At 35.9% G+C, this 20,742-nt stretch overlaps 2 protein-coding genes across 2 annotated transcripts; one reads left to right on the top strand and one right to left on the bottom strand.

Annotated features, from left to right (window-relative positions):
* Window positions 1-3,293: 3,293 nt before the first annotated feature.
* On the bottom strand, window positions 3,294-6,285 carry LOC147277222 (Inositol monophosphatase family protein). The gene is made up of 3 exons (XM_086254345.1): window positions 5,717-6,285; window positions 4,301-4,697; window positions 3,294-3,965 (listed from the first exon to the last, which is right to left on the bottom strand). The coding sequence occupies exons 1-3, from the start codon at window positions 6,143-6,145 to the stop codon at window positions 3,565-3,567; spliced, it is 1,227 nt and encodes a 408-aa protein (XP_086110471.1). The 5' UTR covers window positions 6,146-6,285; the 3' UTR covers window positions 3,294-3,564.
* Window positions 6,286-15,682: 9,397 nt separating this feature from the next.
* LOC147277223 (nicotinamidase 1-like) lies at window positions 15,683-17,970 on the top strand. The gene is made up of 5 exons (XM_086253974.1): window positions 15,683-15,904; window positions 16,220-16,403; window positions 16,511-16,644; window positions 16,954-17,139; window positions 17,612-17,970. Exons 1-5 carry the CDS (start codon window positions 15,764-15,766, stop codon window positions 17,702-17,704), a joined length of 738 nt encoding a protein of 245 aa, XP_086110100.1. The 5' UTR covers window positions 15,683-15,763; the 3' UTR covers window positions 17,705-17,970.
* Window positions 17,971-20,742: the final 2,772 nt, after the last annotated feature.

The following is a 20,742-nucleotide window of genomic DNA, read 5'->3' on the forward strand; positions in this document are numbered from 1 at the left end:
GAGCCATGTCTTAATATGGTACTCAAACTTTTATTTGAACCAATTGAGTATCTAAACTTTTATTTTGTATGTAATAAGTATCTCATGAAATTTCCGTTATAATGGTTAACAAAATCTAGGGGTAATATTGTCACTCCAGAAAACTTATATTTATTTCATTTCATTGTTATATTTAAAAGTGAAAAAATTAAAAAAATCAAATGTTTCAAAAGTTAAACATAAAAATAAAAAATTTGCTGCATCGTCCACCCAAACCCAGGCACATTGAACCCCCATTCCCCTCCAACCTAGCACCACCCAGAACCATCTCCCTCACCGGCCGGCAACCAATCCTCTCTCTCTCTCTCTCTCTCTCTCTCTCTCTCTCTCTCTCTCTCACTCAAACCCAGCACCACTGCACCATCATCCCCTTCTGCCTTTCACCGTAACTGAACCAATTGCACACCCATCACCAAACACCCAAATACCCAAACTCGCCACCCCAATTGCAGACCTATTACCCACCCCACCCGATTCAGGCGCCGGTAGCCCCTCCCTCTCTCTTGACGCAGGCGCCACCTCTCACCGACGTCGGCCCCCCTAGTCTCCATCATCTTTTTGTTTTCTTTTTCTTTTTTGCATTTTTTTCTCTCTGTTTCGCAAGTCTCTGAAACGATACGAACTCGCACCTTCTTTTTCGCTGGGTAAGATGTTGCATTTCTTCTCTGGTTACTTGATTCACACCTTCTTCTCCGCTAGTTGCCCCAGGAAGATCAAACCATCTGCATTAATTTACAAATTGAACCCAATTTTTCTTGTGTCCAAAGTTCAATTCATAGCAATAAAATGGTTTTTTGTTTCTTCTACAAACTTCCAAAATGAATCAGATGCCTCAATAATTTTTCTTGGTTTTGCCCTGTTGAACCCAAATTTATCCATAAATCCCACTTAAAATATAAAAATTGAAAAGATGACAATGATTATTTGGCAATCTAGCATTGTGTATGAGTTACAATTGTCCTTTTGGAAGTGAATCATTTAGAGAGAGGCAGAGGAGTGGTTCATTTTGGGTGAAAGAGAGGGGGATGATGGTTCAATGTGCTGGGTTTGGGTGGACGATGCAGCAAATTTTTTATTTTTTATGTTTAACTTTTGAAACATTTGATTTTTTTAATTTTTTCACTTTTAAATATATCAATGAAATGAAATAAAATATAAGTTTTCTAGAGTGACAATATTATCCCTAGATTTTGTTAACCATTATAACAGAAATTTCATGAGGTACTTATTACATACAAAATAAAAGTTTAGGTACTCAATTGGCTCAAATAAAAGTTTAGGTACCACATTAAGACATGACTCAAAGTTTGGATACCAAAACTGAAAAAAAAAACCAATCATTATCGTTAAATTATGAAATCAATTTGCTTACAATTGAATCATTTGTAGAATTCATGAGCCAAGGAGGTCCATTCTCAAACTAAATAGAAGCGGAGAGACGGAAACGATCGAAGTAGTGCCTCGACGCTCGGAGCCAATTAACATGATAACTGTTGAAGAGGGTAACGAAGATTGGCGGGAACCCTTCTAAATGCATGAAAGGCTACTTAAAGACTAAGCTAAACATGCTAAAGTACCCCCGAACTTGAACACGAAAGCGTGCAATTTCATTAGCAACCTTGTTGCAATTTTGCGAACAATGCAGCACCGCCGTTAGACCCTCCATGCACCTCATCCACAAAACACCCTTCAAGCGCCAAGTACACATTCGCCGAATTAATAAGATTCTTTGCTTCCAAAGAATCTATCTCCACCACCAAGGGAAAGTAGCCATGCGTCAAGAGCAAACTCGACATTTATCTTAAGAGTAAATAAGTTTGTAGTAAGGACCGATAATCCACTATGGGCTTGAATTTCTACAGCTCTTGTTAAAAATCCGACATCATCCCTCTCAACACACCAAACACCACGCCACCCATTCATTAATTAAATAAAAGGAAGTTTAATCAGGTCAAAAAAAAAGTTAAATAAAAACTAATTTAATAACAGATTAATATATTAGCTTTGCCAAAGGTTAACATTCAATCATTCATATGTTCAAGTGAATAATAAACAGTGGATCCAGATCCTCTACTAATTCAGATTTGGATCCTCTACTAATTTGGATTTGGATTATCTACTAATTTTTTATGTGTTATTCTCATACTAATAAATTAAAACTTACAATGTAGTCTCATAATCCGAACCGTTTATTTTTTAGATTTTCCTTTAATGATCATTTATACAAAAAAAAAATTAATCAAATCATAAATAGTTTAATCATATAACTGTTAATAAAATAAACATAAGATTTTGATAACAATTAATTAAGTTAAGTAATCAATTCTTTTACAACCAAATCATCAAAAATAGAATCCTTGAGCCAAGAAGGTCCATCCTCAAGACAAATAGACACCCTCGAGTTTAAACACTAAAGCGTGCAATCTCATGAGCAACCTTGTCATAGTTTCACAACAATGCAGCACCTCTTTGGGACCCGTACGAGTCAACAAAGAACGCACCTCATCCACAAGACACCCTTTAGGCGCCAAGCACACCTCCTACAAATGAGATTCTTTGGAAGTCTCTACCACCAAGGGAGTAACCACACTTCAAGAGCAAACTTTATACCCGTCTTATTAACAAATAATGTCATAGTAACCCACTATGGACTTGCGTTGCTACAACCTCCGTTAATAATCCAACATCATCTCTCACTACACATTTCTGACACTATATCGTCTATTCATTAATTAAATAAAAAAAAGTAAATTACTTGACTAAAAATTTAAATAAAAGGAATTTTTGAGAATCAAATTATTATCATTAAGAAATCATTTCATTTACAACTGAATTATTATAATAGAATCCATGAGCCAATTAGGTCCATCCTCAAGAAATTAATGAGATTATTTGCTTCGCTTTCAAAGAATCTGTCTATACAACTGGGGGTACAGCCACGTGTCAAGAGTAAACCCTATACCTTTCTTATTAGCACAGAAGTCCGTAGTAAGGACCAATAATCCACTCTGGGCCTGCATTGCCACAATTCTCATTAAGAACCCAACATCATCCCTCACTTCACATCCAATGCTACGCGCCTACGCCTTCCATTCGTTAATTAAATAAAAAGAAATTTAATCTAGTAAAAAAATTAAACAAAAACTAATTTAATAACTAATTAATATATCAGTTTTTTTTTTTTTTTTTAACAGTTTATTATTCAGATATGTTCCGGTAAATAGTTATTGCTCAAATAGGGCTATTTGATCACATGAGGAGATTACACTCAATATCATACAGAGCATTATTTACATGATACACAGAAGAGACTCATGTCACCTGGTTTTCACACCTAAACTCTTCATGCTATATTTAGTTGCCGAGAAGATGGGGGAATCAAACAACTATTAGGTTTGAAATGGTTAAGAAACACACAGGGCTTTAGAATTCTTAATTTTGATGACCCAGAACAGAAACCAAACCCAGGTTTATTCATATAAAATATCCACTGAATTTTGGGGGATCAAGCATACTATCAAACATTCAAACCTCATACCCAGGGTTCACTTTCTGTTGTACATCTCCATAACTCTCCAACTCTTCCATGTCCTCTAAGCTTCCCAAAAACAGAGGCAGCCTTTGATGCAGCTTGACTGGCTGAATTGAAAGAATTCTATTTTTACCGTCAGAACCTCTCCCCCCAGCTTGCTCCACAAGAAAGCTAAGAGGGTTGGCTTCATAAACCAGACGAAGATGGTCCCTTGGGTTCATTGCAACTCCACCATACAGTAGAGTTCGATGAAAATCAGCTACCAGAGAACAGATATAACGGGCTGAGTACTTCTTGGGGTATCTGCCTTTCCCTTGTCTCACGGTGTCTATGTATTGCCTTAATCCACTGGGCCAGTCAAAGTATCGAGCATCATTTACAGAATATATTTGCCCTGGAAAATAAAGAGCAATGGTAAGTGGAATCTAAATGCTTCTATGTTGCATTTCTCAATCTCTCTTCTCTCAAACAAACATGCAGAGCCCTCGTATAAAATTGAATCCTCGGGCTATTTTATCATAAATCATAGAAGGTATAATTTAGGAGATGCTTATTCTGATAAAAATAACAATCACCATGCAATCTCTTTTCTAGGTGTTATAGTCATTGTACCGTTTAGATGATTTTTTGATTCTACTGAATAAATCTGTTTTTTTTTTTTTTTCTCTTTACAATCAGAAATGTATATAGATGACCAAATCAAATCTACTATATTGAAGTAAATATTACCGCGAGGAGGAATTTTTAAGCTTGGGTGTGTGAGAATGAAATCTCCTGTTGAATGATCGAGCGTAAATGCATGTGTTCCTGAACCAAAGCTGGTGCAGAATATTGTGGCTGATGAATAAAGAACATAGCCAGCAGCTACAAGCCTAGTTCCAGTCTGGAGTGAATTCAGCAAAGCCTTCTCCTCCTTTGGTAGATGATCCAGTTCCACAAGGCGCTTATAAATCCCAAAAATGGTTCCAGTGGGGATGGATGCATCAATATTTCGAGAACCATCTAGTGGATCCGTTACCACCACAAATGGACCATCATCACTTATCCAAATTGGAGCATCATCTTCTTCTGAAGCCATGACAGCTACTTTACCAGAATTTCTAAGAGATGACAAGATGATTTCATTCTATAAACAAGAAAGTTCAGTTAATCAGAAATGTTCTTTTTTCACCATCATTTAGTGGAAGGAAAATCCAGGTTGCTCCAGACAAGAAGGCAAGCTAATATGAGAAATTACAAAGGCAGACAAGATCAGTGCAATATTACTTTCTTTCTTAGTTACCCCTTAACTCCACCCTACCCTAAAGAAGGAAAATTCCAGATCTCCCAAAACCTCTTTGAAGAAGGGTTTCAATCCTAGACCTCTTGTTCGGCAACAAGACAAATTACTAGATGATGCATTCTTTTTAAATTTATATATAATAATATGTATGCATTCATCAGCAAGACAAATCTTAAATCAATTAGCATGTTCAAAGTAAATCCTATTCTTCCAAAGGGGGTAAGCGCAAGAGAAGTTAAACATTATATAAACAATTTTTTTTTTTTTTTAAATTTAAAGAACGGCCTTAACTAACAACACCCAGATAAAAAAGTTACAGTCAAATAAAGCCTGATTGGGTTGAACCTCCCTCAGAAAGTGAAAAGACATCACTAGAATAACTGCTTGATTTATTGCTTGTGAAGAAATAATTCTTTCTGAAATTCTAAAGTCATACTATACACACCTTTACTAAACTGTCCTCACATATTGGATCCCTCTGCTGCTTAGTTACCAAGTTCTATCATGCAAAGAGAAAAACTCTCTTATCTCTTCACATACAGGTTTGAGGATCATCATCATCTAATTTAGGCGATTTCACCAAATGGTATTATTTTCAACTTAAGCAATTTGAGTCGCATTCTCTGAAATTAGAGCTATATTACAATCAGTCCTAAAGTGGCGTCTTCCATGTATTCAATTAAAAGCTTCATAACAAGCATTATAAACACCATAATTTCCTTCCCAATTTACTACCAAGCATTATAAACTACATACAAACATAGCATATTGTAAAGACTACACAAACTTAGCCTGAACAATCCTAAAACAACAACAAAGAAAATTTTATCTTCTGGGTTTCAATGAAAGCAACCTAAACTCACCGAAACGATATCGAGTGGCTTCGGTGCATCCCGGTCCGACCCACTAGCCGCACCGGTACCACCGGAAAGACCCATATTCTTCCCAAGGCTAGAATTGAAAGGAGAGGCCACAAGAGCTGAGATTCTCTTGCAGGCATACTGTAAATGATGGAACAAAAGCACCAGATCATCTCCCACATTGACACCTCCCTCGCGGGTCTCGCCCACAAACTCTATCAGTGTACGGACCCCATTATCACCACCACCATCACTAACTGAAGAATCCACTAGCTGTGACCCAACAGCGAGCCCAGAAAGAGTTGCCATTCTTGGTCTGTGGAAGATGGTTCTCAGAGAAAACTGATTGCTTGGCGGGTTATGGAAATGCTTTGGTGGGAAAATTGGAGTTGGGCATAAGGATGGTGTTGTTATAGTTGCGGGAGAAGGCATATTATATAAGTACAGAGCTTGGAGGTTGATTAGAATAGTGTCATCTTTGGAGATGATTTGGGTTTTCAAGGAAAAGAGAGTTTTGCTGTGGTGGATAAGGGGCTCTTGGTTTGAATACTTTGTTTCTAAGAGAAACTTACTGAATCAGTATCTCAATTTAATAATTCTTCAATTTCAAAATATAAGTTATCTTTTTTATACTAACTTACTAAGTCAGCTTCTATAATAGATACCTATTATTATAGGTAAGTTTTTTTCCTATATTTCTAGTGCGTGAGTTGAGACTTTGAAAAAGGTGAGCTGTGAGTCTGTAAGGATTGGCTCGATTTTATAAATAATGAAATTTTACATTTGGTCTATGTAGTTTGGAAGAACTTTTACTTTCATTATTATAATTTCAATTGTTTTTATTTTAGCAACTCAAGAATACTCTATTATTACCCTTCATTACATCGTAAATTCGGAGACAAACTTTGGTTGGAGCTTTCCCTGCCACCTCATCCTTCGGAGTGGCACAACCATCTATTTAAAACTTGCCACATTTTCAATTTTGATAATACTGGGGCTAAGAACTTTTACATATGATATATAAAAGCCCAAGGCCCGAAGCCCACCCGAAGCCCGCCCGGCCCATTAGGCCCGAAGCCCGATTTGGCCCGAAAATTGGGCCGGCCCGGCCCGAAAGTCTCTTGGGTTGGGCTTGGGCCATCCCCTTGAAGCCCATGGGTCGCCCGAAGCCCGGCCCGTTTAGGCCCGCCCAAATCCCGACCCAAAGCCCAATTTGGAAATCATAACATATTTAATAGGTTTTTTGTTTGTTTACTATAATAAATTATTAATATGCTTATTAAGTTATTATATAATACTATAATGTTAGTAAATAGTAATAGTGTAAACTATGTAATACCATAAATAATAAAGTAATAAACTTTTAAAATTATATACAACATTACAAGTATAATAAAATATAAATGTATATGTGTACATACAACTTTTATAATACAAGTATAATTAAAATTATTAAACCACAATCGTCATTTCATTAATTCAACGATCTGAACCGTTCATTTTCTATTTTCATAGTCAAAGATCATCCTTACAAAAAATCGGCTAAATCGGAATTCATCTACCCATTCGATTATCATTAGAAAAACCACGATCGTTCATTAATTCGACCACCGTTACATTTAGAAAAATCACTTTTACATCTTCGATTAAGCTAATTTTTTGCAAGAATTCTCTTTGAGTGGAGAACTAAAAATTGAACGGTTCGGATCGTTGAAAACAAGATCGATATGTGAGCTTCTACATATAAATACACTTGAAGAGTATAATTCTAATAACTTTCCCGTTGAAACCTTATTGTTTCCATAATTATGAAGACCACAACGTGATTTCAACAATCTGACCTGTTCATTTTCTATGTTCATAGTCAAAGATCATCCGTACAAAAAATCGGCTAAATCGAAATTCATCTACCCATTCGATGATCATTAGAAAAACCACGATCGTTCATTAATTTGACCATCATTATGTCACTTTTACATCTCCGATTGAGCTAATTTTTTGCACAAATTATCTTTGAGTGAGGAACTAAAATTTGAACGGTTTGAATCGTTGACAACACAATTGCATCGTTTGTTTATAAAAATATGTAATAAAATATATAATAATACATATGTACATTTATGTTTTATTATAGTTGTAATGTTGTATATAATTTTAAAAGTTTATTATTTATGGTATTACACTATTACTAACATAATAGTATTATATAATAACTTAATAAGTATATTAATAATTTATTGAAGTAAATAAACGAAAGAGCTATTAAATATGTTATGATTCACAAACTTGACAAATAAACTAGTCAGCTCAGTTGGTTGAGAGTTGAAGCTTGTTATGTGAGGTCTCATATTCAAATCAAAATATAGCCAAAATCCTTTTTTTTTTTTTTGAAGATATATATGTGTCTAAATAGGCTTTGGGCCCATTTTGGGCCGCCCGTTCGGGCCTAGCCCGGGCCGGCCCTCCAAGCCCGCAAGCCAAAGCCCGATGGGCGGGCCTTGGGCTTGTGTATTAAAGCCCAAGCCCGGCCCGGCCCGGCCCAAAAGCCCTATTGGGCTTCTATAATTCAAGCCCAAGCCCGGCCCGAACCCAAAACATTTGGGCCGGGCTAGCCCGGCCCGGCCCATTGCCGACCCCAACATATAAGTAAAGGATTTAAGGTCGATCGTCTGAAGTAGTTGCCATCTCTTGTGTTGCTGAAATGGTGACGGCCATTGTCAAAGAGAGAAGCATGAAGAAGTCGGACCCAATGTACCAGGCGGGGAAGTGAAACCTGCAGGGTTTAGGGACACGAAGCAACGAAAATGAGGAAGATAAAGGATGAGAAAAAGTTAAAGAAGAACTTACTGAATCAATGTGAAGAACCGGATCAGTAGAACACATTTCCATGGAAGAGAACTTGAGCTCTAAAAATGGAAATGATTGCTCATCGAGTAATACATGACGAGAAAGAAACACACGCCCATGTTTTGATCGAAAATTCAACTTATTAGTATTATAGGGGCGCAAATAAAGAAAACAGGCACGTTCAAATACTTTTAAAAATTGATAATTAGGTTTTCTTTTGAAAAACTTTTCATAAGGATAAAGAAATCCAAGAACACGTGATGACATTCGATTGACTAAATACGCTGCAGTTTGAAAAGTCTCCAGCCAAAACTGAGTAGGTAGTTGAGCTTGGGCCAAAATCGTAAGCCCAATATCACATAAGTGACGGTGCTTACGTTCGGCAAGGCCATTTTGTTCCGGATGTTTAGGACAAGCAAACCGATGTTGGATTTCATTTTTATTTAAGTACTCTTGAAAAGAAAATTTGGTGTACTCACCTCCTTCATGTGTTTGCAAGGCCCTTAATTTTACAGGAAAATAATTTTTCAACATGGGTACGAAATTGAATAAATAGGGAATGCACTTCATGTTTAAAACTCATAGGAAATATCCATAAATACCTTGAAAAATCATCCACAAACAATCAATAATAAGCAAAACCTTTAACTGATTTATTGGAAGCACACCATACATATCAACTTTAATTTTAAGAACTCATGTATGAAAATTAATTTACATTATGTCAGACAAGAGTTGTCCATTATAATGTCATAAATAATATATACTTTAGCTGGAGGCATCATATATTAGTTCATCTTATTAAAAGCATACCTTCAAAATTACATATTAAAGAAAAAATAATGAATTAGGACTATGATGTGCATGTCTAATATTCAATTCGTAACAAAAAAAAAGAAACTAAAATTTTATTTTGCAACTTTCGTAGCAGGTTGTCATGTAGCCTTCAACTTCATTAACATCTGTAGCAATAAATAAAAGCCCAATAATGTTATAAATAAAACCAGTACTTTTCTTTATATAAAAATTCAAATTGAAAAAAACTTCTGTTGTTTTCTTTTTGTTTGTGGTAGAGAGAGAGAGAGAGATAAGAAGCTGTTACCAAAAGCAAGATGGGTGCTTATGGACTTTGTACAATCAGTAGTACATCCATTAATTGCATTAGCCAGGCCAATTGCACATCCTAAAGCTCCTCCAGCAGCACAAGTTATATATGCTGGCGTGTTCCCCAGTACAGGAGTGCATACCACACCAGACACACATAGACATGTAGGAAGTTTGGATTTCCAGGGTACATGAATACCAAAAATATCAGAAGAAGAAGAAGGGGAAGAGAGAAGGTGATGATGAGAGAAAAGTAGTGTTGTAAGTAGTTGAGGGAGAGATAATGAATGAGAAGGAGGCTCATTATTAATGGCATTCACTGCAATATTAATTGACAATGCCATAATCATCACAACCATAAATCTCATCCTCACACCAATTCTACCATCCATAATATATAAAAATTAACTTTCTATAATTGCAAATCTTGCACACATAATCATGCTTAAATAGAACCCAAAAGCATTTAGTGATTTAGGTGGGTGCCTTTTTTCTTTTTGGTAAATGTATAGGTGGGTGCCTTTTCATGCATGCATAGGTTGTACAAAAATATATACTCTCTCTCTCTCTCTCTCTCTCTCTCTCTCTCTCTCTCTCTCTCTCTCTCTGTTTTAATTTTCTTGTTATTAAACTGTAACAACTAGTCTTTTTGTTGTTTTAATATTACTATTTGACCTTTTAATTAAACTAGTGTGCCTTTTGGTGGTGAGCAATACTCTTCTGAAAATGAAAGAATATGTTTTTGAATACACTATGGCGCCTTTTCGTGATGGTATAACCGTATAAGTGAAAGAATACACTGTTCTTAACATCCTTCACTGATGACTAAAATGAAAATGAAGGAATATGCATGCATGCTTTTTATTTTTTCAATAAAAGAGAGCTTTAATTGACTGATTACATACAGCAAATTAATGGAATTAAAAAATTGGATGATAAGAAAATATGGTACGTATGTACTTCGAGTTGGACTTGGAGTTGAGCTAGCTATACCATGATAGAATTAGAGCATCTAACCCAAAACCAATTGGCAATAGGTGGAGAGGCCCAAGACTTATAAGCACATATACTAAGCTTTAGTTTTCCAATGTGGGACATTGCTCCACATTACTCTCAACACGCCTCCGCACGTGTGGTGATATTTTGAGCCTTACACGTGAACAAATTGTATTGGGTGACGTGGGAGCACGTGTGACCATTAGGCCTTACACGCGGATAACCAAGCTCTGATACTATGATAGAATTAGAGCATCTAACCCAAAACCAATTGGCAATGGGTGGAGAGGTCCAAGACTTATAAGCATATATGCTAAACCTTAGTTTTCCGATGTGGGACATTGCTCCACATTACTCTCAACACGCCCCCGCACGTGTGGCGAGATTTTTGAGCCTTACACGTGAACAAATTGTATTGGATGACGTGGGAGCACGTGTGGCCGTTGGGCCTTACACGCAAATAACCAAGCTCTGATACCATGATAGAATTAGAGCATCCAACCCAAAACCAATTGGCAATGGGTGGAGAGGCCCAAGACTTATAAGCACATATACTAAGCTTTAGTTTTCCAATGTAGAACATTGCTCCACATTACTCTCAACATCTTGTACGTACCAAAATTACATTTGATCGGACTATAAATGGAAGGTGAACCAAGATTTTTCCCGTGTGTTTAGGAATTTTCAATAAAGCAACTGTTATTCACACTCCCAAATGAGTACATGATAACAACCTGGGAGTGTGAATAATATTGTCCTTCAATAATATTCTAAAATTTTATATACGAGCAATATCCAACTCAAAATGAAGAGAGATCCAAAAATCTTATGTATTGACAGTATTGTTATGTAAAGCTTGGAATTTGCAATATGATATTATATAGTTTGCTTTATTATATGTTGATGCAAAAATCCGCTCGATGATGCAACAACTTAAAAATGGTGATGTGGATGATGATTCAGCCTTTTTAGAGGATGAACAAGGGTGATGATGATAAGCTAGTTTACTAATGATCTACAACAAAGATGCATGACTTGCATGAACAAGAATCAAAGGAAGTAGCATCAGTGTGGTACCAGCCAACTACGCTCCGATGATTAAGTCAGTGAAGAGCAAAATGAGGTGTTTGGGCAAGAACCAGCAAGAACAAAGTATGAACTTTAGATGAACTTGAGAGAATATGGAAGAACAAGGCAAAAACTTCTGGGTTATTCTCTCAAGAGTTTGTGTGAGTGTTTTGGGTTTTGTGTGAACCCCTTATAAGTGTGTACTTATAGGCAAAGAAGAAGTAAATAACACATTTACATGTAAGAGGATGAGCAGTGGAGAAGAGGCAACTTCGTTAGTTCATAATAGTGTCATGCACAACTACCCAATAAGCTTGCAATGAATGCAAAGGAGACTTTGGTGCCATGGGTAGCCCTAGCTGTCTTATCTCAAGCTAGAATGTCAGGTATAGTAGAGTGTCAAGTGATAGGCACTTGAGTATGGCTGACGATATTATCTAGACCTTCTAGAAAGACAGTGGATCGTAGTCCTCGAGCCGAGCCGAACACATGTCATCCGTGAATCTCCTATGTATGAAGCAGTCAAATGTGCTAAATTGGAAAGGTAGGGCATTTGGCCGAGCCTAGCCCAATGGTCGAGGCGATCCGGTGGTGGAAAGATTGTCCAAGTTAGTCTGATCATAATCGGGCATTGGGCCAAGTCGAGCTGAGCCCAATGGTCGAGGTGATCCAATGGTAGTAAGATTGCCCAAGCCAGTCTGATCATGATCGGGCATTAGGCCGAGCCAAGCCCAATGACAAGGTGATTTTATGGTGGCAAGATTGTCCAAATCAGTTTGATCATGATCGGGCATTGGGCCGGGTCGAGCCGAGCCGAATGGTCGAAGTGATCCAATGGTGGCAAAATTGCCCAAGCTAGTCTGATCATGATCGTGGATTGGGCCGAGCCGAAGTGATAAAGTGACTGGGGTGGCTAACTAAGTCAACCGTTGACTGGTCAAAGTGCCATGTAGGATTGCTAAGGCGGTAGACTAGAACATCTGAGCCGAGTCAAACATATGACTTTGTCCCTTCTTGAATAGCGGTGGACAAAAGAATCCGAGCCGAGCTGAACATATGACTGTAAATGTCTCAATTGTACAATGATCATCTTGTTTAGTTTGATCAGTATAATGATGTTCTGGCCCAAACAGAACCAAGTTGTACAATCATGATTATCGTCTAGCCAAGCCGAACCAAGATGTACAATCATGATCATTATATGGCTGAGCCGAACCAAGATGTACAATCATGATCCTCGTCTGGCTGAGTCGAGCCAAGATGTACAATCATGATCATCGTCTGGCCGAGCCGAGCCGAGCTGAAGACTTAGAGATAATGTTTCGGTATCATAGGATGTTTAATGGTTGAGATGTAATCAGCTCGGATAGTTGGTTTGTCTAAGTCAATGGTTGAAAAGTCAGAGTGCCACGTGTCATCATCTGATTTATCCATTGAATCCATATAGATTTATCCACAAACACTATATATATAAAAGTGGAGTGTACATGCATTAACTTAGAAACTTTGAGACGTATAGTTCTAATGATTCATGCATGAAAATTCATAAGAGTAGGACACATAATCTACCACCCTTTATACAGGAAAATGGCTTATGTGACAACTCCAATATATTTATTCAAGAGACTCTGATGAGAGCATTCAAGATATAATTTAGAAAATAGATTTTTCTAAGTCATGTTTATATGATGTACGTTATCAAATAAAATGTATACATAAATATGGGAATATAAGGACTTTAACAGTGGAGTATCGATCCATTCCCTGTTGTTAGTGTTTAAGTTACTATATGACAAAATGATATATTACGAATTATATTATAATCAAATAGTCATGATATGTTGTTAAGTGTCACTTTTGACTTATAAAGCTAGCTTATATATTAATTAATAACTTATCATTTAATTAATAGAAAATTAGGATTAAATACCAAATGTCAATAGTTTTTTAATAAAGCAGCAAGACACTAATTTTTTTTAGTTTAGGTACTAACCTAGAGTAAAACATTTTGGATTAGGTCACAAATCAGTTTGTTGTACAGTTGTGACTGTTGAACAGTTACAGTTGTAATTGTCAAACAGTCACAGTTGTGACTGTTTAAAATTTATAAAAAAATCCAAATTTTTAAAGGTTTCATACTTTTGATTTAGGTTTGGGGGATGAAATCTTATAACTCAAAAACTAAGTATTAAAGTTTAAGCCTTGCAAATATTGAAAAAACAACAAATCAATAAAAAAGTTATGACTGTTAGATAGTCACAGTTCGATATAACTATATTTTTTAAAGTTGGTACCTAAACTGAAATTTAGTACCTAAAGTGAAATGACATAAATGTTTTAGTAGTTGAAATGAAAAAACATTATAATTTGGTACCTAAAGTTAATGGACCTTTTAGTTAATTATTCTCCTTTATAGTTCATTACTCTCATGGGCTTAAGAGCTCATAAAATTATTCAAAAAGACGCAAGTTTGTTTTGCTATCTTTAAAGACATGGACAACTAACCTATGTAACAATAAGGATAATTTATGCCCACGTTTGGCGGAGTTTAAGGAGAAAGAGAAGGCTTGAGGACCCATTCAAGAAGGAGCTTGAGGAGAAGGGTGTGAGAATGTGGAGTATGTTATCCCACATTGAAAAAGTATAGTCTTGTATATATAAGTGCTTACGGATCTTGAGCCTCTCTCTCTATTGCTAATTAATTTTGGATTTGATACTCTAATTTCTTTTATAGTATCAAAGAAGGCTCCACGTCACCTAATATGAGTTGTCCATATATTTGATTAAGTGACCCCATATGGGGCGATCATGTGAAATATGTTGTCCCACTTTGGAAGAAAAGAATAAGATGATCAAATTTCTGGTCTAGTACGTTGTCGAATGAGCGGTCTATATAAGGTCGGGTATTTTATTGCAAAAGTAAATTCGACATTTCACAAGTAAAAGAGTTAGGAAAGTAAGTTTTGGGAGGGAAGGGTCAAAAAAGCTTATTACACATTAAAGGGTCTTAAAATTCTGGAATCTAGCCCAAGAAAAAATGATACCTGCTTCGAGTTGGACTTAAAGTAGAGGTACTAAAATTAGATCTAATTTGACTAAAAATGGAAGGTGAAGCAAAGCGTAGTTGCGTGTGTTTGTGAAATTTTCAACAAGGCACCTGCTATTCACACTATTCACACACGTGATTTGTTATCTTGCACTCCAAATTAATTCAATATGTTAGTAGTGTAAATTATACACAGAATGAGTGCAAGATTATAAATTGATAGTGTGAATAACATTGCCGTTCAATGATATTCCAAAATTTTATATTGAAACATCCATCCAATCTAATTTAATAGAAAATTAGAATAATTTATTACCCTCAAGGGTTTAAGAGCTCTTAAAATTACTTTAAATGATACAAGTTTGCTTTGTTACCTTCAAGGATATCCAACTAACTTACATAGTAATAAGCAATTGTTGTAGTAACTTGGTTGGAATAGTAATAGAATTACTTCGATTACACCCAAATTCGATCCTCTTTTCCTTCTTATAAAAAAAAAAAAGAAAAAAAAAAACTTACATAGTAATAAAAACAATCTCCGTTGACAAAATTTGAGTGGATAAGAGAGAGAAAGCACCCCCTTCGATGTGATCACCTTGGAAACCAAATCATTCTACGATTGTCCGAAGGTCCGAACCTATCCATATTCATTTTTTGTTGAGTACCATGCTAGTTGATAATGGCTGATTCGAATTATGTTCCAATCAAGAGACTTATTACATAATTAAGTTGGGAGTAGCACGGTACCTGGTCAAAATATATGGAATAAATGGGCATATTATTATCCATTTGTGAAGTGTTTTTTTCCTTGTCTACCTGATGAAGAAAAGGACATGTTTCTAACTTTTAACCTTGACTTGGTCATATAGAATAGGACATTCTGCACCGCTTTATATGAATGTACAATGATTTGTTATGCACAGTTTATTACTCTACTTTCATTTTCGTTGCTCTGTGAGTAGTGATTTTGGGTCACTGGAAAAAAGAAGATGGGGTCTCAAACGATTGATCTGTTGAAGAATGAGATTCCTCTTGAGCAGGAATCTGTGGATTTGCCTGAAGATGTTGTGACTGGTCTTGTTCTTGTGGACATAAATAATGGCTTCTGCACTGTTGGCGCCGGAAATCTGGTAACTCTTTTCTTATTAAACTTAAAGTTCTCTAATTGAACTTTTTGGGCAGATGAAAACATTTCAGCCTTAATTAGGATGGTTTTGGTTTGATTTTTAGACACGATTCAGTTGCTTCATCTCTCTCATCCTTGGCATATGGGTTAAAGCTAAAACTAACTTTAAAGGGTTATTGTATTAGTTCTTGGCTCTATTTCTAATTATCCTAGTTTCAGACCTTTTTGTTGTATAGTAAGTAACTAAGAAGTGAAAGAAATTATGGTCTTGTACTGATCAACAAGGTTACAATTTCTGAATTGCTGCTTATGTTTGCAGGCTCCAACGGAGCCTAACAGGCAGATCTCTGGAATGATCAATGAGTCAGCAAGAGTTGCCAGACTCTTCTGTGAGAAGAAATGGCCTATTATGGCATTCCTTGATTCTCATCATCCAGACAAACCTGAACACCCATATCCCCCTCACTGTATTCAGGGCACCGATGAATCCAACTTGGTTCCTGGTATATATATATATATATATTAGATCTCTTACTTTTCATTTCTCTTTTAATGCATGTCTTCAAATGTTACATAATTTTGTAATCTCCTTTTCTACTGAAATATGCAGCCTTAAGATGGTTGGAGAAAGAACCAAATGTAACAATCAGGCGCAAAGATTGCTTCGATGGTTTTTTGGGTTCAATTGAACCTGATGGTTCAAATGTTTTTGTAGATTGGGTGAAGAAAAATCAGATCAAGACTGTAAGTAGATCTTAGCAGGATGTTTTACAGCATACAGTTATTTTTATTTGTTTGATTCTTTACAACATTAAGGAAGTTTATTCCCTCCTCCCCTTTGGGCCTCCTTTGTACCAAAAAATATTGAGTTATCAACCAAACCCAAAACCTGCATCTTCATAAATAAAGGAATATAACTACTCACCAAGGACTGGTAATGGGGGCCTTCTAATTCAGAACTATAATTTTGATCAAATTCTATATTTGGTTATATAGCTTTGTATTGATCAAATTCTAGAACCAAGAATTTGACAAACATGTCTCCTGGTGTAGTTATTGGTTGTAGGAATATGTACGGACATCTGTGTGCTGGACTTTGTTTGCTCTACATTATCAGCAAGAAACCGTGATTTTCTTACCCCTTTGATGGACGTTGTGGTTTATTCGGGTGCCTGCGCTACATTTGATGTACCTCTTCAGGTTGCCAGAAACACCAAAGGAGCTTTGGCTCATCCCCAGGTAATCCAGGATATCTACACAATTCCCAGAACTAAACTTCATAACTGAACTTACAGAATTTCTTCTCAGTCTGATAGTAAAAAGAGAGAAAAAAAAAGTACTTATTTGTTGCAGAATGAAACAAAAATGAGAATGTTCATGAAAAAATTACCTATTTTAGCACATCAAAAGAACCTCCAAATGGAGACATTGTATGTATGCTCATTGGACTGTGCTGGTCTCTCACAGGACCGGGTATGAGACCTGTTTATGGTGAATCCTACAGCTTGTGTGTGACAGCCTGAGTGCACCAGATGCACACAAAAATCCCTCAATCCATAAGCTAGAACTGTAGATATAAGCTCAAAATTGTTAGTCTGAATATGCAGTAGAAACCTAATTATGTTTACTGGCATCCACAATGAAAATTAGAATCTTACCACAACTGTTTTTTTCCTTTATTTTTAAAATTTGGCAAAACAAATTTTGGCAGGCACTGATGCATCATATAGGGCTATACATGGCAAAAGAAAGAGGAGCCAAAATAGCAAGCCAAGTGTCGTTGGTTGCAGCTAAAAAGCCTTGACTCCATGCTGCAGCAGTACTACATAATTGAGGGTATTATCAGTTAAATAGAGGATGCTGCATGGTCATCTGAATAAGTTGTCTGAGAAGTAGATGTGAATAAGTTGTGAGAAAAGTAGATTTGAAGCTCTAATTAGTATTTCTATTAATATGTAACTGAACAGCCCTACCTTATGGTGTGTAATATACAAATAAGGAATCACTGAATCAGTAATGCATATCAGTATTGCTAGTAGCAAGCAAGTCTACTGGATCTTTAGTAGTTTATTAGTACTGTCTACAGTTTATCAGACTATTACTCTCTCTGTAGTCTTTTGGGTGGGTAATTAAATTTGTTGATAAAAACAAACACAGCCCAAAACGATAAGCAAAACATGGAAACAAAATGCTATTCAGCCCATTCTAGCCAAGAAAACCTGTAACAAGAATTAACCAAAATAAACCAGCACAACCTTTGCATTACGAAGTGGATGCTATTATGTAAGCAAGCCATAAATTTCATTTTTATGGCTACCCAAAAACATATGGTGGACTACGCCAAAAGGACATAACATCCTGCTCTCCATGCATCATCACAATATGTATGTAATTATGTAAGAATCATATTAGAATTTTCCACATATATATACATATATATGTATATGGTGCGGGGAGCAATCATCAGAATCATGTTAACTGTTCATTTTAGCAGGAACTGACAACATAGTCAACATTTTCTTTGAAACCACGTATTGAGCATGAACTTCCTTGGCTTATCATACTTTATGTTAGAACCTTAATGTTAAACAATTTCCTTTTCATGGGGTTTTCTTTTGACTTGCCTATCACTTTGGAGCATCCTTAGTTCCTAACATAGTGGAGTGGAATTTATGAAAATAAATATGGCACAGATATCTCTGCAATTGGCATGGATGGTCAAGCAACATGATGTTGCTTTCAACTGCATCGAAAAAGCAGTTCTGATAATCAGGCCTCTCTCAGAGTGTTTCCTGAGTGGAGAGCTAGGATACTGATTTCTCTTGAAATCATACAAGGATTTAGGGTCTCCAGACCAAAGAAGTCTTACAACTCACCAGAAACTCCCTACTTCAGTCAGTAACAGGCTTCTACTCCCACCATTTACCAGCAACATCCTTTGCCCAAATCTTTTCCCCAAAACCTTGAGAAAAAAAAAAAAAAAAAAAAGGAGGCGAAAGAAAAAGGGTCCCATCAATGCTTCATGATCAAATTCGACAGCTATTATCTTCCTCTGATTTAAAGGAAAAATAAACCAATATGAGAAACCAAAAAATTCAAATCAACCCAACATGAGCAAAGATATGATACTCTCACTACCGACCTGCATACTTCATATTTGGAAATCTTTTTTATCCCCAAGATGTTTACAAGCACACTCCGGTTAATTCAACAATGAAATGCAACAACAGACACTTGCAAATAGTACAAGGGGAAAATAAAAATCATCGAAATCTCCTTTGTTTTTTTCAAGTAATGATCATTGGAAACCATTATGCGCATTCTCACATACAATTCAATTAATGATTGTTTTCAACAGATATAAAGAACAAATTTTTCAGCAGCCACAATCTCCTGACTTAGTTTTTAAGTCACCAGAAAGAATGCATTCAACTAGCAGTTTTTTTTTTTTTTTTTTTTTTTCCCAAAGGATAACTTAATCAAAAGGCAACAAATGTCTCAAAATCATTGTCGGGTGATGTAATACCATCTTCATATCAGTTGTGCAACATTAAACACAATAATCAGATACATAATTGAGACTGCAGAGCAAGGCACGATTCATTCATGCAAAATGAATCAAATTCTGCTATAAATGTATCAATTTAACAGACAACACTTTACAACAGAAAGGTATATCATATTCTGATAATGACAGAGGTTTCAAAAAACATCACCCATGAATCTCTACTTCATAGAATAGGAAGCACATACAGGGCTGCAAAAGTAGACCATGTGAGAACAAATATAATATGAAAACACAATGTAGAAATCTCTGCAAATCGTTCTCTTATAATTCAAAGGAGAGAAAACGAGAGAATACATTACCAAACAAACCTGTGCTTATGCATGATTTTTCCATCTCAGAAAAGGTGACAGAATCCAGGAACATTTATCCCTTCCTTTTTACTTTCTCCTTTCTCCAGCATTGAATTGTATGAAAATAGTCTTGGTAAATTCATAGGTTTCAGTTAACATCATTCACTTTTATTCGGATGACCTTTTCTGTATATATAAATTTCACTCACAAAATACTGAAAACATCCATTATGGCCAAAACTATAATGCTTTATAAGCTAACAAAGTCAGCATTCACATCACCAATATAAACTCCAATAAAAAAAGTGTAAGCAAATATTTTAAATGTAATCCTTGCATTAAAAGGAGGGATCGAGATAGTTATATCGCACTTGATTTCGAATGATTTACAATGAATCAGCCCACCCAATATTTACAGGAATCAAACTACCACATCTGTAGTTTAGGTATTTCACAAGTCCTAACTGCATCTACAGATTATATTACTTAAGCAAAAGTTAGAGGAATAGACTACACAAAAGCATTAACTTCAGTGTATAATAATTTGAGGAAAAACATTGATGGTACGGAAGATTTTAAATACATACATCGACAGAAAAGAATTTTCCATGAACAGGATCAACAGAGAGACAAATAGACAATTATCTATTCTATTGCATTCCACGGCTTCAGTAATTGCTTTTGCGTCAACATGCTTGCAAGTGCAGCAGTCAGTTGAGTGAGCATTGGATATGTAGCCCATTAGTTATCTAGTAAATATCATCTAAACTGCAAAATAAAGACGGCAAAGGAAACCTTCATCAAAATAATTGCACCAGCTATCGTACAACTTTTTATTTAAGTACATTGTTTTTATTAAACAAATTACATTTTAAAGCAATAAAATCACAAAGGAAACCTTCCACAGAAATATCAACCGGGCAAGAACATATCTCCATACGAGAAAAACATATAAAGGCTCACCCCCATAAAAGGGCATGCCTA

The sequence above is a fragment of the Dryas octopetala genome, chromosome 8 (assembly GCF_963921425.1).
Source record: "Dryas octopetala chromosome 8, drDryOcto1.1, whole genome shotgun sequence".
Taxonomy (NCBI): Eukaryota; Viridiplantae; Streptophyta; class Magnoliopsida; order Rosales; family Rosaceae; genus Dryas; species Dryas octopetala.